Source organism: Triturus cristatus, chromosome 6 (assembly GCF_964204655.1).
Source record: "Triturus cristatus chromosome 6, aTriCri1.1, whole genome shotgun sequence".
Taxonomy (NCBI): Eukaryota; Metazoa; Chordata; class Amphibia; order Caudata; family Salamandridae; genus Triturus; species Triturus cristatus.
Window position 1 is genome coordinate 1,341,346,675 of NC_140589.1, and position 15,246 is coordinate 1,341,361,920.

General features: G+C 41.0%; 1 protein-coding gene across 1 annotated transcript in view; it reads right to left on the reverse strand.

Annotated features, from left to right (window-relative positions):
* The window catches only part of RYR2 (ryanodine receptor 2), a 3,458,987-nt gene that overhangs the window by 50,186 nt on the left and 3,393,555 nt on the right, over positions 1-15,246 (reverse strand). The window contains exon 99 of the mRNA XM_085612346.1: positions 6,230-6,386. Within this exon, the coding sequence (XP_085468472.1) occupies positions 6,230-6,386 (157 nt within the window). The remainder of the gene's footprint in view (positions 1-6,229; positions 6,387-15,246) is intronic.

The window sequence follows — 15,246 nt, forward strand, 5'->3', positions numbered from 1 at the left end:
TATTGTAATATATTTGCGTATTTGCACAGGCATCTGCTCAAGAAACCATAACCAGAAAAGAAAAGGATAGTACACTCGAATGCACTTTATCGGATTTGCGAAATTTGCACAGTACTTTCAAAGTAGAATATGCTGCTATGACATAAGAGTTTTATACTCAGGTGCACTGGCACTTTATTTTCCAACAATTTGCGTACATTTGCACAAGTATACTTTAAAGTGATTGAATTAAGACAGCAGAACCACTAAGCAAAATATGTTTATATGTCCTTGCACTACAGATGAAGAATGAAGTTCTGCACAGGTTAAGAAAATCTAATTATGTTGCTATTTTGGAATATCTTATTTATTGCACTGGCACTTTATTCCAAAAATGACTTGCACTAAGCATTTGCACTTTATGACCAGCCTATATTGTGATATTCAAGTTGTAAGTGGTTGGGGTCATTATACAGCAAAAGCATGGCATATTAATTTACCTGTACAAGACAAACAGTCAGGTTATCCAGTGAACAACACATCTGTGATCGCATTATCGTGTACAATGAGGCCCTGGTGGCAGCAAGGTCGTGTGTACTCAATACTCGAGCCAGGCACACACAAGATATAGGAAGATACCTATCCCTGATACAAGATTCAAACACTGTGGTACAATAACGTTTTTTGAAATGTACAAAATGCACATGGTAGCCATTCTGATGTAAAGAAAAAGAAAAGAAAAACTGAAAAAACTAAACAAAATAAATATATATTTGTATGAGATGTATGGTAAAAATAAGAGTGGTCCCAAAACGGGGACATTGAAAATAAGCCATCAAAGGAAAAAAAAGTAAAAGAAAACAGACACACATAGAGTATGTTGTTAGTGTCTATTAACATGTGATGTCAGAGAAAAAGTGTTTAAAAATGATGTTATGAATTGGCGCTCGTTGTGTGAGCAAGGCAGGGGATCCTGCCGAAACGCGTAGTAACCTTTCAAAACAAATAAACGTTTGGAAACCTACCTTCGGTGTGCAGTGTCGTCTTTTTGGCAGGAAAACTGTGGAGACCAGACAACGTAGATTTGTGGTGCTTACTGGAGGTACCTGGTGGGCTAGTTGGTCCCCAGGGACCCTCAGGATTCAAGCGGACTTAATCCCCCAACCTACAACACGCCAGGGTGTGCATTTGCACGCTTGTTAGATCAGGCCCCACCCCCTCCCTGCACCACTCTGCAAACACGCCCCCTGGTGCGTTGTAGGTTGGGGGATTAAGTCCCCTTGAATCCTGAGGGTCCCTGGGGTCAACTAGCCCATCAAGTACCTCCAGTATGCGCGACAGAGCTGCGTTGCAGAGAGGTGTTCCGTGGGCACGCCCTTTTTACACCATGCTGCAAACGCAGGTTCTGGCACACTGCTGCTTGGAGGATGAAGTCCACTTGTGTTCTGAGGTCCTGGCACATTTTTTTTAAATGCTTCTTTTGGCCCAGGGGGTCACTGTAGGTCCCCCTCAGTAGACCTAGGGGTCAGGGTGTTTTTACCCTGCCCCCTTTTCTTGTTTTTTAATGTTTTTTTCACTGTTTTCTTGTGACTCGGTTACCGAGTCACAAGATGCTTCCAACACTTCCTGATTTGGAGTGTTGGCAGCCAATCAGAAGTCAGCTCATGCCCGGGAGGAGTCATGACTCCTCCTTGGTGCTCAGATATCAATATTTTTATTTTTTAAATTGCTCAGCAAGTACTGAACGGATTTACACCATTTAAAAAAAAGGTCTCTTTCTGGACCAAGACCTACATTTTTGCCAAATCTGGTGTAATACCGTTCAGCAGTTTGGGCTGTAGCCTGTTCCAATTTTTCCTATGGATATTAACATGGGGAAAACACATTGTGAGATCCCCCTCTTTTTTCTCGCCCCCCGCTTGACGAATCACCCCAAAACTTTCAAGACAAGAGCTGACCGGAGCACCCCATTAGTTATTGGCAAAACAAAAAACGCTTTTCCTATGGAAACTAGGTTCTAACTATAACTACCTACTGATGACCACCAGTAGGTTATATTTATATATAACTTTGCTCACGTACAAAACGTCAGAGGCCATATGCGGGTGGATCTGTTCCCAGCGGTGCAAAATATGTTGGGTCAGAGGTTGCTGCTAAGTAATTATTGAGGAAAAACACAACAGCAGGATTCTTTTAATGCATGTAATATATTTTTGTTTTTTTTAATTATTCATACGAAACGCATTGGGGGTTTGGCGGCGCAAAGCATATGTAATTAAGTTTCCGACTAGGGCGGAGGGCTTGTTTATTATATATTTCAACATGCAGGCAATATAGACGGTTGAATATTTGCACTATGCAATTTAGACAGCACTGAATGTTTTTACCTGTTACATTGATGACATCCATGCAAAGTAATCTTGTGTATTCATCACAGGGTTTTCATTGTGATTTCATGTTTGATAGTATGCTCTCTATGTCTATTGTTGCCTTAAGTGGGATGGGCTATATAGACTGCTGTTGCAATGGCGCCAACCAGATTGACAAAGGCTTCGAGCAAGCAGAAACGCGTCTCTCGTTTTTAATTTTTATGATTGAGGTTGAGCTGATTAAATAAAACAGATGCCGTATCCTAACTGCCTGGAGTCTGTGTCTCCTTCCATGGATCACTCTGTGGGAGTTGGTTGTTTGTGTTCATATATATATGAGATATATATATATATATATCAACTCAACCCCAAGGCTTGTTTACTGGTACCTGCCGACAATACGTGACAATTACAATAATAAACAATGTTCTTTTTCTAGTTGTATTTTATGTTTTTATAGCATTCTTTCACCCTGGGGCATATGTGTACCGTGCAAAGAACGCAGAGCCTATACAGATGACCAAGTAATAATTAAAAAAGTGAAGCAATAATAGGTTAAGCAAGATTTTTAGCCGATCGAAGTTTGTTTAGAGAATTTGATTCATTTTTAGTTGTTTCTTTAAGGTATAGGTAGAAGCATTATTTCTGTCATTTCCTCATCATCGATGTGTGAGTGTCCATGTAAGGCTCATTTATTAAAGGGACAGCTGACTATTTGTTTCTAGATAAGGGGTTTAGTTTTGTCCTGAGCAAAACGACACATGTGAACATTCGGTAGAATTTTAGGTCTGGCATACTATGTTAGTATGTCTCTATAGCGGCACCTAAAGATTATATGAATGTTTGTGGGCCTGTTTGAATATTATTGTTTGTTCTATCCCTCTCTCTCTCTCTCTCTGTCCCTAGACGGAGAGCTAATGTTTATATTAAAACTAATGGGTTTCATATATTTAATATTGAACGTGTTGTCAAAAGCATTAGGCTTCCTAGTCAATAGGAACCCCCTCTCAAAGCCTGTTGACCTAACTACAAACCAGCTACCTCTCCTATCACTTGGTGATATCATCCTTGTCTTTGACCATTTACATTCTATGCTTCCTCTTGGTTAGGGTTGCACTATAGAAATACCATAAACATACATCCATCATTTTTAATATGGTGAAAAGCTAAGGGCCTTATTACGACTAGGGTGATTCATTGGACCTCCGTAGTCGTGGTGGCCAGCCATATTCTGACTATAGCAGTCAGACTGCCACAGAACCACTGCTACCGTCAGGGAACTGCGATCACTGGCAGTCTTGCAGCAGTGTGAGGCTGGTAATATTCTGCGGCACCGCCAAGCATATTACTAGTTTCTTCACTGCCACAGTTCATGGCGATGCGACTGCCATTAAAAGTGTGGCGGTGAGGAGACTAAGGGGGCCCTACAGGGTACCCTGTTCTTTGTGCCAGGGGACGTATGCAGGGGGACACATGGTATGCCCCCCAAATGTAAGCAACCCATGTTCCTGCAGGGCATGGACTTAACAGTCCATGCCCCGCAGGAACGTGCAATGGCGTTCCAATTGCTCTGCCTTGTTAAGGCTCACATATGAGCCTTAGCACAGCACTACCTTGTGCCAGCAGCCACAGGACTGAGCAACCTGGATTCCTGTTGGAATCTGGCGGCCGGTCTCATTATGTGTTTGGCGGTCTTGACGCGGAGTGCTGGCGTGGTGGCCTGCTCCAAGACTGTCAAACTCATAATGATGCCCAAAATGTGTTGAAATGGGCCTTCACGGGGCTTTGTTGTTTTTTAGAATTAGGGCCTCCACTGCACAAATGTTCATAGATGCTTTTAGATAATAGGAATAAATTAGGATTATAGGGTTAGTTGCCCTCTCTGATAATTCTTTGGAGTACATATGCTAGACCTCTTTAAGAGGTGTTCCAAATGTTAAATCCTACTAATTTTGTATATATTTGTAATTTTGTTTATATTAATAATTGTATTTATACATTTGTTTTTAGCCTCAATGAAGTCTAAACATATTTTTGTAACATGGCCACTTTAATTAAAGTTAGATACAAATTCCTAAAGAAAACTCCATTATTATTGTGTTAAATGTGTTAATTTGTGTTAAGAAACGTTTTGATTATGTGAAATAGTTCAAAATCAGCACTAACATTAATTTACAATGGAGTCATTCAAGCGTGAGTGTTGATACAGTTGCATGCTTTCAAACACCTGCAGCACACGTTTCTGGGGATGAAACAGTATGACCCAACGTCTCATTTGTAGTCCTGGGTGGTAAATTCCGTTCCGCTCGTAGAATTTGCGGAATTTGGGTAATTTCGCGTTCCGCGGAGAATGCGGAATTGCCAAAAATTCCGCGAGCCACAGAATTTTTTGCTTGTTCGCGCTTTCAGAATGCGTGTTTGCGAGATATTTCCCCCCGAGCACGCAAACAGCGTTCACAAACAGGAAAAAAGCATCGCGAACGGGTAGAACAAGCAATTCCGCATGTTCGCGGAACTCTGCGTGCTCGCGGAGATTTTTTACCGTTTCACGGAGCTTTGCGTAGCGCGACTACGCAAATTCCGCCCACCCCTACTCATTTGATACTTAAGCCCCATTGCCTCCCACAGTAGACAAGGGTCATCTTTATAATACTCTGACCTTCAAGTGCATCAACATATGGACCTTTAGGGACCTATTTACAAGGGAATGGCAGAGCGCAGCGTTAAGCTCAAAATGCTAACGCCACACTCCGGCATTCCGAAAACGCAGGGATGAGACGTATTTACAAAGAAATAACACATCCCTGCGTTTCCTTGCGCTGGCGCTAAATTAAGCTGTCGAGCGCCAACGTAGGCACCAAGGGCACTATTGTGCAATATGTTGCAAGGGTGCCTGCACTGAGGGAATGATTGTTTATTTGCAGGAAGGTCTCCCTTCCTGCACATACACAATCAGAAATGGCGATTTGAAACTTCTATTTGTGCTGCATTGTGTAGAAGTTGCAAATCATCATTTTAGGATACCTTCCTGCACATAAACAATCATTCATGTTTTTTTCTTTTTCTATGTGTGCTGCACAATGTGTGCTACACAATGCAGCACACATAGAAAGAGCAAAAACAAGGAGAAAAAAAAAATTCTCCTCGTTTTGCCATGTTAAGATCAGGTTTTCCCTGATCTTAATTTTGGTGCTGCCTCCTATTTATGCCACCCTTGTAAATAGGGGTGGCATCAAAATCAATGGGTTTTGCGGCGCAATGCTCACCGCAACAGCCGTTGCCCACCCCCTTTCACACTAAGTATAGCATGAAAGGGTGCCTTATTTACAAGCCGGCTTGTAAATAAGGCGAAGCCCCTATCACCACAAAGGCTTGTAAATATGCTCCTAAATATCTGTAGGCCAAAGCCTGTCTATATTCACTTGTGTGTCTTAAACTCCGGTGACTAAGGGCTGTTAATCATCCATAAATGTATGATAAGGTAGAGGGAAGCCTCAAAATTCAATGTCCAAGCTCCTAGTCTGTGGTGTGCCCCATGGCTCTGAGTTTAATTCTTGGGGTATCATGAAATTTAGTAAGCTTTTGACGCCATTGTAATCTGATTGGCTCGTGAGGGGCAAAGGCAACTAGTTATTTTGTAGGATGTTCGAAAGCCTTAATAGGCGATTATGTTTGCAGTGTGTAGCACATAAATATTCAATTCAAAAATCAAAATGAAAATCAGGTATTTAACTTTATTGTAATAAGGCTTATCAGTAGTAAATTCTTAGAGTGTTCACCATGCTAACATATTTCTGAGCTAAAATGTTTAATTACATGCAGAAAATCATGAATATCTTATTGGAATTCTTGAGTTGTGCCTGCATGCCTTTTATACATACCTTGAATGATGGCTAAAAGAATTACTATTACAAAAAAGAAGAACGTGATATCAAAGATGATCCGATAGATCTCATATTCATCTCCTGCGGGGTCTACAATTTCATCACCGATCCCCCCTCCGGCACGCACCCCGACATACATATGGAACATGTAGCACTGGAATAGAAGGAGAAAGAAACATTTTTAGAGAAAGTAAATACCTTGGCAGGATAAAGGTATTTTGAGAAGTGAAAACACGTTCTCGGCATTAATGCACAATATCCAGTGATACACTGCGCCTAGAGAGGGAGAAGAGTCAAAGAAGAGGCTGGGCATTTGTTACTAACAGTTCTGTGATTGAGGATGAGACTTTCAACAAAGTAACCCAAGTGTTCTCTCCAAAACACAGCTCCAGAAGCCATTGCACGAAGAGCTGCGCTGGCTCAAGGCACAGCCGAGCACCTGTGGGTTTTTTTTGCATTTGAGGTGTCTTAAGTTATTGCATATAACTCGGAATTTCTCTGAATTAATGCATGAAATATTGAGCAGGGATTGCCTCTCTTTATTTCTGACTGGTGCCGTTTAAAGTTCATTGAATATAAACCCAGTTGGCACACACTTAGTCAATACATTAGCATAATTTGCATTCATAATTTTCACATTTCCATAGCTGTATTCCTTAAAATTCCAGACTCCACACGTCAGTGTGTAAATCTTGGGCTCCACAAGTCATTTGTTTTGATTTTCAAGGCCAACTCGTGTTTAGTGGACCGTTTCATCTTCATCAGGGCTCACATTCGCTATTTTGGCTCAGTAGTTTAGCTGCACAGCCGTGCTACGGAAAGCACCACTAGTTAGGGTAAGACCCCGTCCTTGTAAATTCACACTTTTGCTGTCTATTCCTTATCTTGTGTTGGCACTCCAAAATATTAAATCCAGATAGCTAGCCGCTTCTCCGTGTACGGAGCAAGATGTCAATTTATTTACACCTTCAATTCTTCTAGCTTGAATTAAGCCCGATTGTGACTCGTAACTGGACGAGCCGAGAGTACTCAGCGTAATGCGGAGTTCATGCATTAATTCAGTGAATTTATTTACTAGTTATATGTACGAAATTTAGAAACCTTAAATGCAAAAAATCCGGTTCTCGGCTGAGTCGGCTCTGAGCTGAGACTACACATGTCTTCGTGTCCCCTGGGGCCGTGTCATGACCCGCTGCTTTGGCTCAGTGGAGAGTGCCCGATTCTAGGAGTTTGCACTGAAGCACATTCATAGAGCATGATTTTTACATGTTGCAGCTCAGAACCAGTGAGCAGGGATTGTCTCCTTCTGTGTCCAGGCTGTGCTGTCTGAAAATAATGGACTAAATAAAAGAACAATTGGGTTAAATTAATAAACCTTAGAGAATGCAAGTACATAGAAACAGGTGCCTTGGCTCTGCAGTAAGCCTGCACAGCTGTTAAGAATAACTGTCACAAACGTAAACGTTAAAAAAAAGGAAACAAAAAATGTTAAGACATGTAATTTACATTAAACTGACTGGACCGGCTTTACTGTTAACAGGGGTATTCTCAAAGTACTCAATTAAAAAACATAAAAGTAAATACAGCATCTTTTTTAGTTTGTGAATAGAGCAATCCAGCTTTATACACTAAGGCCCAGATTCAGTAGCAGTCCGTGGAGGGAGTTCCGTGGGGCCGTGGGGCGGTGAGGCGGGGCGGGGGAGGGGCAGGGTGGGGAAATGTAAACACCGGAATATGGAGGAACGGAGGTAAGTACACATTTAAATAAATAAAACAAATTCCTTTGCGCGCGCTGCATCGCAAAATGCGCCCATATTCCGTTTTTTACATTTCCCCACCCTGCCCCTCCCCCGTCCTGCCTCACCACCCCACGGAACTCCCTCCACGGACAGCTACTGACCAGATTTACTAAGATTTTCCATCTGGGTTGCAGTATATTTGTGGAGCAGCGCAGACACAAAATATGAGTTCGGATTTACCAAGCTTTGTATGGGATTTTACCCAAAATTAACACAAGACACGCATAGCGCTGCCTTGTGTTACTTGATTCGGGAAGGCATTACATGGGTGGAGCATAGGTGGAGCATCCTCTCATGTATTTTGATACAAACCCAGATTTACTAAAGTCAGTAAACACAGGTTTGCACCAAAAACATGCGATTAAGTGAGATTGGTGCAATTAGATGAAATATCTTTATTTCTTCTCGTCACTTCTTCTTTGCATGTATGTTACATTTTACACAGCATGTACAAAGCAGAATAGGCCTCTAAGACTAGTTTTTGTTGCATAAAGGAATGTCTTCGTGCACTAAAATTATTTTGATCACAACGCAGGTACCCTTGCGTGGTCCAGAAAGGGTGCCTGCAGTACCACTAAGCAGCCAGAAGTGTGCCAGAGCTACAAGAGAGCAAAACTGTGCCATATCTTAGTTGAAATGATTCATTTTTGTTCTCTCTCTTTTAATGCAACGCAAAGCAGAAACTTCCCTTGCTGTGTTGTGTTAAAGTTTAGTAAATCTGGCCCATTCCCGTCATAAGGCTCTTTGATTACCCATGATGAAGTATCCAAATAGGAGGGACAACATATGAAAGGTATATGTTAAATTAGCCCTTTGATATTTGTAATATGGTTAAAGTAATCTTAAGGGAAAACACTCCAAAGGCTTTTAAACATGGAACTATAAAAAGTGAAACAAAATAATGTTTCTTCGGTTCTGCCTAAACATCATGCATTGCGTTGTTCAAACTGTCAAAGTGTTCAGATTATCTGGGTTGTGGTACTGATGTAACATAACGCTGAACAAAATACTGTAAAGATACAGAGAATGATAACTCGTAAAAAAGTATGACTTCTGGAACGTGTATTTTCTGCTCATACCAGCTTTTCCCGTTGACTGAGGATATAAAGGATATTTGAGGATCATGGAGACGGCTTTTCCTGGTGCCGCATGTTCTTTCTTAGTCTGGGTTTGTTTTAAGAGTTTGCGAAAAGGTGCATTATGTATATGTTGTACACAAGCAAAATGGGGATAAAAGCTTCACAACTAAACGATCTATAAAGAATAACTATTATATAAGTATATATCCTGTATCATGCATAAACCCTGTTTCTTGCTATACAAGATGAGTGAAGCCATTAACGGTTGTTAACAAATCAATTTCCGTCTAAACAGCCATTTTCCATTTAAAGCAGAGATACAGTAAAAAGTGCAACCTGCAAAGTAACAATTTGTAAAGAAGAAAAGCTAATGGTTTGTTTTGAGTAAAAGCAGGTTTTGTATTGACCTACTAACGCCACCGTAAAGCAGGGGCGGCTCCTCCCTTTGAGCAGAGGAGCGTCTCCCCACAGACCAGAGCTGAATAATACATTTTATTTATTACCATATTATTTTTCAGCAAACAACATGTCCTGAACTCAGTGACAGAAAGGGGCGGGCCAGTGCCGCCGAGTGGCTGCAGGGGGCTGTGACCCTTAAAATGCGCATGTCTCTTTGGCCGGCCTGATTGTGACGGCCAGCCAGACCATGCACATTTTAAACTTCTCTAACACAGCTGTCTTAGATAGCTGGGTTAGAGAAAGCGCAGGCCTCCAGTACTCTGGAGAGTGCTGAGTGATGCCCCTCAATCCATTCCTAGCACTGCTCTTATGCTGGGGAGATAAGCACCAGGATTGGTTAGTGCAGTTTCCTGGGTCTCGCTTTGGAGCCTGCCTGGAAGAGAGACGAACGTTGGAGGAGGGTGTTGCGTCACGCCTCAAGGTAAGTGTTTTATTTATTTATTTTTTTGCGTCCCCTCCCTTACCACCCTTGGTGCATGGCAGCCGACACTGCCATAAAGAAAGAAAATTACAATTGAGTGGCTGCATTGCAACAGCCACCAGTTAAAAAGGGCTTGGTTCCTTGAACACAAGCTGGCTGCTGTTTAAAAATAACACAGCAAGATTCAACAGGCCCTGGTTTCCTAGAAATTTCACATTTTGGGTGAAAACGTGATTATGAATACAATTCCAATATGGTAAAACCAGCATAAAATGTTTCTATTGACAAAGCTGGCTGAAGAATTTTGCACAAGCATGTTGCCTGAATTGTAAGGAGTATTGAGCTGGCATTGGCACATTTCAAACCTATCTTTCCAGCTACTTTCAGAATTATTAAATCATAGTTTGTGATCGAGCATGTTTTATTCAAAACTCTCAAACCGTTTACAGACCACCTGGTTTCTTTTTTGTGAGAGATTCCCCTCCTGCATGCATCTCTAATTTTTCTTTTTTGCCGTTTCATATACTGCAAACTTAGCTTAAAGGAATCAGAGCACTTTACATAAGCACCACATTACATCACACATTTTTTAGGCACAGGGAGATAAAGTGATTTGCCAATATTTACAGGATCTTAAATCTATGCCAGGACTTGAACCTGCTTCCCAAATTTCAAAGGTGGCACCTCTGTCCTTTAGGCCAAATCTCGTTCGTCTCTTTCATGTTATAGCCATGTTTCTAACGCAAAAAAAAAAACAATAGTAAGTCCAACACTACACGTGGTCAACACACTCAAATAGAAAATAAGGAAATAATGGAGGTAGGGACTTAAAATAAAACCCAGCAGGAAATAATGTTAAATTAAATTTAATTATTTAGAATAGTTAAAACTACACATTAATAAAAACAAATGTGCTGAAAACATATATAAAACTAGTACATATTAATTATTTTATTATAAAATATTTTAATAACCTATTTTACCATTTTAAAATAATATAACAATAATTTGCATTGAAAATAATAAAATATTTTTATAATTATATAAATCATTGAGAATTAATAATGCACTTTTTTTTACTTTTGGTGATAATTTATTTTTAATTGGAATTATGGAAATGAAAATGTCATATATTTCAATTAATTAAAGTTTTAATGCAATATTCATTTCATAGTGCTATAGCATTTTATAATGTTGTTCTACATACAGGAATGGTGTCAACCTCTGGTAAAGTAGAGGGGAACATTAAAAAATATACTTAACTCAAAAATAAATATTACAAATAATTTGATGTTAAATATTAATGCAACTTCATTTCATATATTTACTTTAAATATAGAACAAAATAAAACATACTGCACTGCATCACTATTAAATTAACGTTTGGTTAAAATGTTAAATAATGGAAATATATTAAATTAAATTAAAATGATTTTTCTGAAGTTTAAATTAAAAAGTTAATTCCCACCTAAAGAAAAAAGTTAATAGAATGTATTTTTAAAATTGATGTACAGAATGAACTTAAATAATTATATCATTTTTCCAATAAAAATGTTTGTATAAGTTTTAACATAAATTTATATTACTTTACATCTCAACAATTTTAAATAATGTCATTTAATTCAACATTATTTCCTACGCTGTTTTATTTCAAGTCCTTACCTCCAATATTTTATATAGGAGGGTGTTGCAGTACTAGTGGTTGGCCATGTGTAGTGCTGGACTTATTATTATTTGCATTTGTTTTTCTGTAGTAACTTACACTCGGAGTCTGTGAATACTGATCAGTAGTAGAAGTAATCAAAATTGTAAACTTTCTCAAAGGGTAAGTTCCCTTTGTGAATCAGGCTTAGGGCCTCATTACGAGTCTGGCGGTCCATGGACTGCCCGACTCGAGGGAGCACGGTCCCTATTATGACCAGGGCGGTCATGCCGCTCTGGTACCGCCACAACCGCCAGGGATCAGAGATCCCTGGCGGTGGTGCAGGGGTCTTGAGGACAACAATATGCTTGGCGGGACTGCTACGGTCCCGCCAAGCATATTACAAGTTTCCTCTCTGCTACGGTTTTGATGGTGGTGAGCCCGCCATGAAAATCGTGGCAGAGATGATATAAAGGGGACCCTACAGTGCCCCCTGTTGCCTCTGGGCCATTGGGTGCAAGCAGGGGGGCACACATTGTGCCCCCCCATGTGCATGCACCCCAGTACCTGCACTGCATCGACTGCGGCAGTCCCTGCCATGCAGGTTCTGATTTTGAAGTTCCCTTTGGGGTGCCTATAGGCACCGTTGTGGGAACGCCAAAGAATCGCCTGTCAGACAGGAGAAAACTCCTAATCTGGCAAGCAGTTCAATCACGGGTTTGGCAGTGCAGGAGCGAGACGATTCTGCTCCCGCACTGCCAAACTCGGAATGAGGCCTTTAATATTAGGCCTGGGCAAAATTTCCGTTCCGTTCGCGGAATTTGCGATAATTTGGCATTTCCGCGTTCCGCGGAGAGCGCGGAAATGTCAAAATTTCCGCATTCCGCAGCTTTGCGATAATTTGGTTCTTGCTCGCGCTGTAAAATAATACATTCTCGCGCGCGCGCGATCGCCTTACCTGAATCCCCGCGTTCGCCAACAAGTTTCCCGATCCGGTCCCGTTCTCCATGAGATGTTGTATTGTTTTAGCCATTTGCGCTGTCTCGCGACAGTTCGCGTCCGCAGTGACGTCATGCGTCGCGCGATCACGTCTTTTTTCTCGCGATCATGCACCGCGAGACAACTGAAAACAAGATGGCCGCGCCCGCGAGCAACCACAGGGGTAAGTTAGCGACCCGCAACCATGCAAAAAATATCGCGAACGGGCGGGAAAAAAACTTCCGCATCTTCGCGATATTTCCGCTTGTTTGCGGAGATTTTTAACATTTTCGCGATAATTTGCGAAAGTCGCTTTCGCAAATTCCGCCCACCCCTACTTAATATGCTGGTTTCTCTAGGTGCGTATATACATCATCTAAGGCTTGTTGGCATTTCTCATTAGGATCCTTTACCCCATTAAATCGGCATACATTCCTGATCAAATGCACTGTGTCCTAATTTCACAGTATCTGGGATGCCTTATGTATCTACAAAAGAGAGGAAATAAATTTAAACAGTGACATGCATCAGGCACTGACAAACGATCCAGGGCTTTTGACATTGCTTCAACCTTCAGCTTTCATTGTAAATGGGAGTGGCGACTGATGAAACAAGCAACTGGTAAAACACCAGTAAGCATTTGTCCCGTGTGAAAGGCTGCCATTTTACTTGAAATGTTGCAAACTAAGAGCAGACCTTTGCGTTGGAGGAGTGAACTGAGTCAGCGTGTCTATGGCAAATCTATATTTAACTGAAATTGCCTTCCCGTCAGATTGTTCTAGCAATTGAACAGCATGGGAAGCCAATCAACTGGTGCAGTAGAGTGGACTATAAATAACACTTTAATGCACAGACATGCAATGATTGCAGTTTTCACGGGTAAGGCATTTTGTTATTTTGCTTATGAGAGAATCTCAGACTGGCAGTCATTTTTATTAATACTTTCTCTGCTGTGTTATTTCAGGGGGCAAGAGTGCCCTCTTTTGAGCATTTCTTGCCATAAAAATTATGCACTGCATCTGACGGAAAACGTTAAAACGGTGCTGCATCAAACAGAATAAAGAATTAGGTACCACACATGGAAAAGCAGCATAGTACAGAAGACACTATGACAACGTTTTAATCTCTTGCAGGTAAAGTCTGGACACTGTCATGTCAAATGGATGATCAGGAGAATTTAATATCTTTGGAAAGCATGGGGTTGTGCCCTGGGTTGCGATAGGACAGTTTGTCTAGGCCTAATATCTGGATGTTTTTCGCTGTAAATGGTTAGAGCGCGTTTGGAAACTGTCGGTCGGAGTAAGGATTGGGCAGTTCTATGAAATGGTGTAGGGCATCAACAGAAAAGGGGTGGCAGATTTCTCCAAATCAACAGTAATCCTCATGTCCGTGGCAGGGTTGAAAGAATTTTTCTTTGTATCGCCAGGCATAGCTCACTGTCATGGCCTTTCCTGGAAAATGTATGTCAATATCTTGGACTAGCAACACCAAAGCTGAAAAAAACACTTCAGATCAGTTCTTAGTCTCATCCGATGGTTGCAGATGGAGCCCACAGGCACTCTTTCTTGGGCACTGACGGTTATTTTTCCTCATCAGACTTTGACTCAGCGCAAGAGAGAGAAAAACACTAGGAGGGTAAGACAGAGAAAAAAAGCAGAAAAACATGATAAAGGGAGAAAGCATGGATGGAAAAGAACCCACAAGAGTGAGATAAAGGGACAGGGAGTGTCTAATGGTGGCTTGAGGCGAAGCAGCCTTGGTAATCACCATGCGGACATTCAATATGTCAGCCGTGAGCTTCAGATCAAAACTTTGGGCCACAAATTTTCTTTAAAAAACATTAAGCAGTGCTCCTGATGCTGGCAGCAGTAAAATACCTGACTGCTACCTGTTCGGATAAGCAACTGTGGAAGGTTCTTAATGCCAGAGGAGACTGATATGAGTTTCGAGTGCTGACGGGATTGGTTCTCTCAAGCTATTAACTGCTAGAGTAAGTTGCATTTGCAGGTAAAGTGTGGTGGCAGCTGTATGTGGACAAATGGAGTAAAGTGCCCTCCATCGCTGTACATTTTAAAGATACTGCAAGTTATCATGGAGTTCTATGACAAAGTGGAGGAACAAGATCAAAGTTGAAGTACTTTTATATGATGACGAAGAGCAGAGGTGATTAGTAAGATACTATTTTGAATATGATAGGTATCGTATTAATTATTATATATTGCCAAGTCATCTTCCTCAGTCACCCCTCATTAAGTCCATGACCTCTTGTTCCTTCATTTTAATCAAAGAGGGTTTCTGGAGGCAGATAATGTATAATGAATGTGAAATAAGCACTGTGAAAATAATCTGCTCGATAGGCAGCCTGCAATATCTTACAAACATATTCTTAAATAGCTTAACCCCTTAGGTGCCGAGCCCCCTTTTGATCTTGGAACAGTTTGCACTTAAGCCTTTCAAACAAAAGATATCCATTAAGACATCCAGGCGAATTTGAATCCTCTTTTTTCACACATGTTCGGGATTTTAAAGGGACCTAGAGTTTGTAGATTCCCCTGGAGTGAACAGAGAAAATGTCCACAATGTAAAAAACTTCTGAGTTTTTTTCTTTAAAACATGAGACAAATGTGCTATGTGAG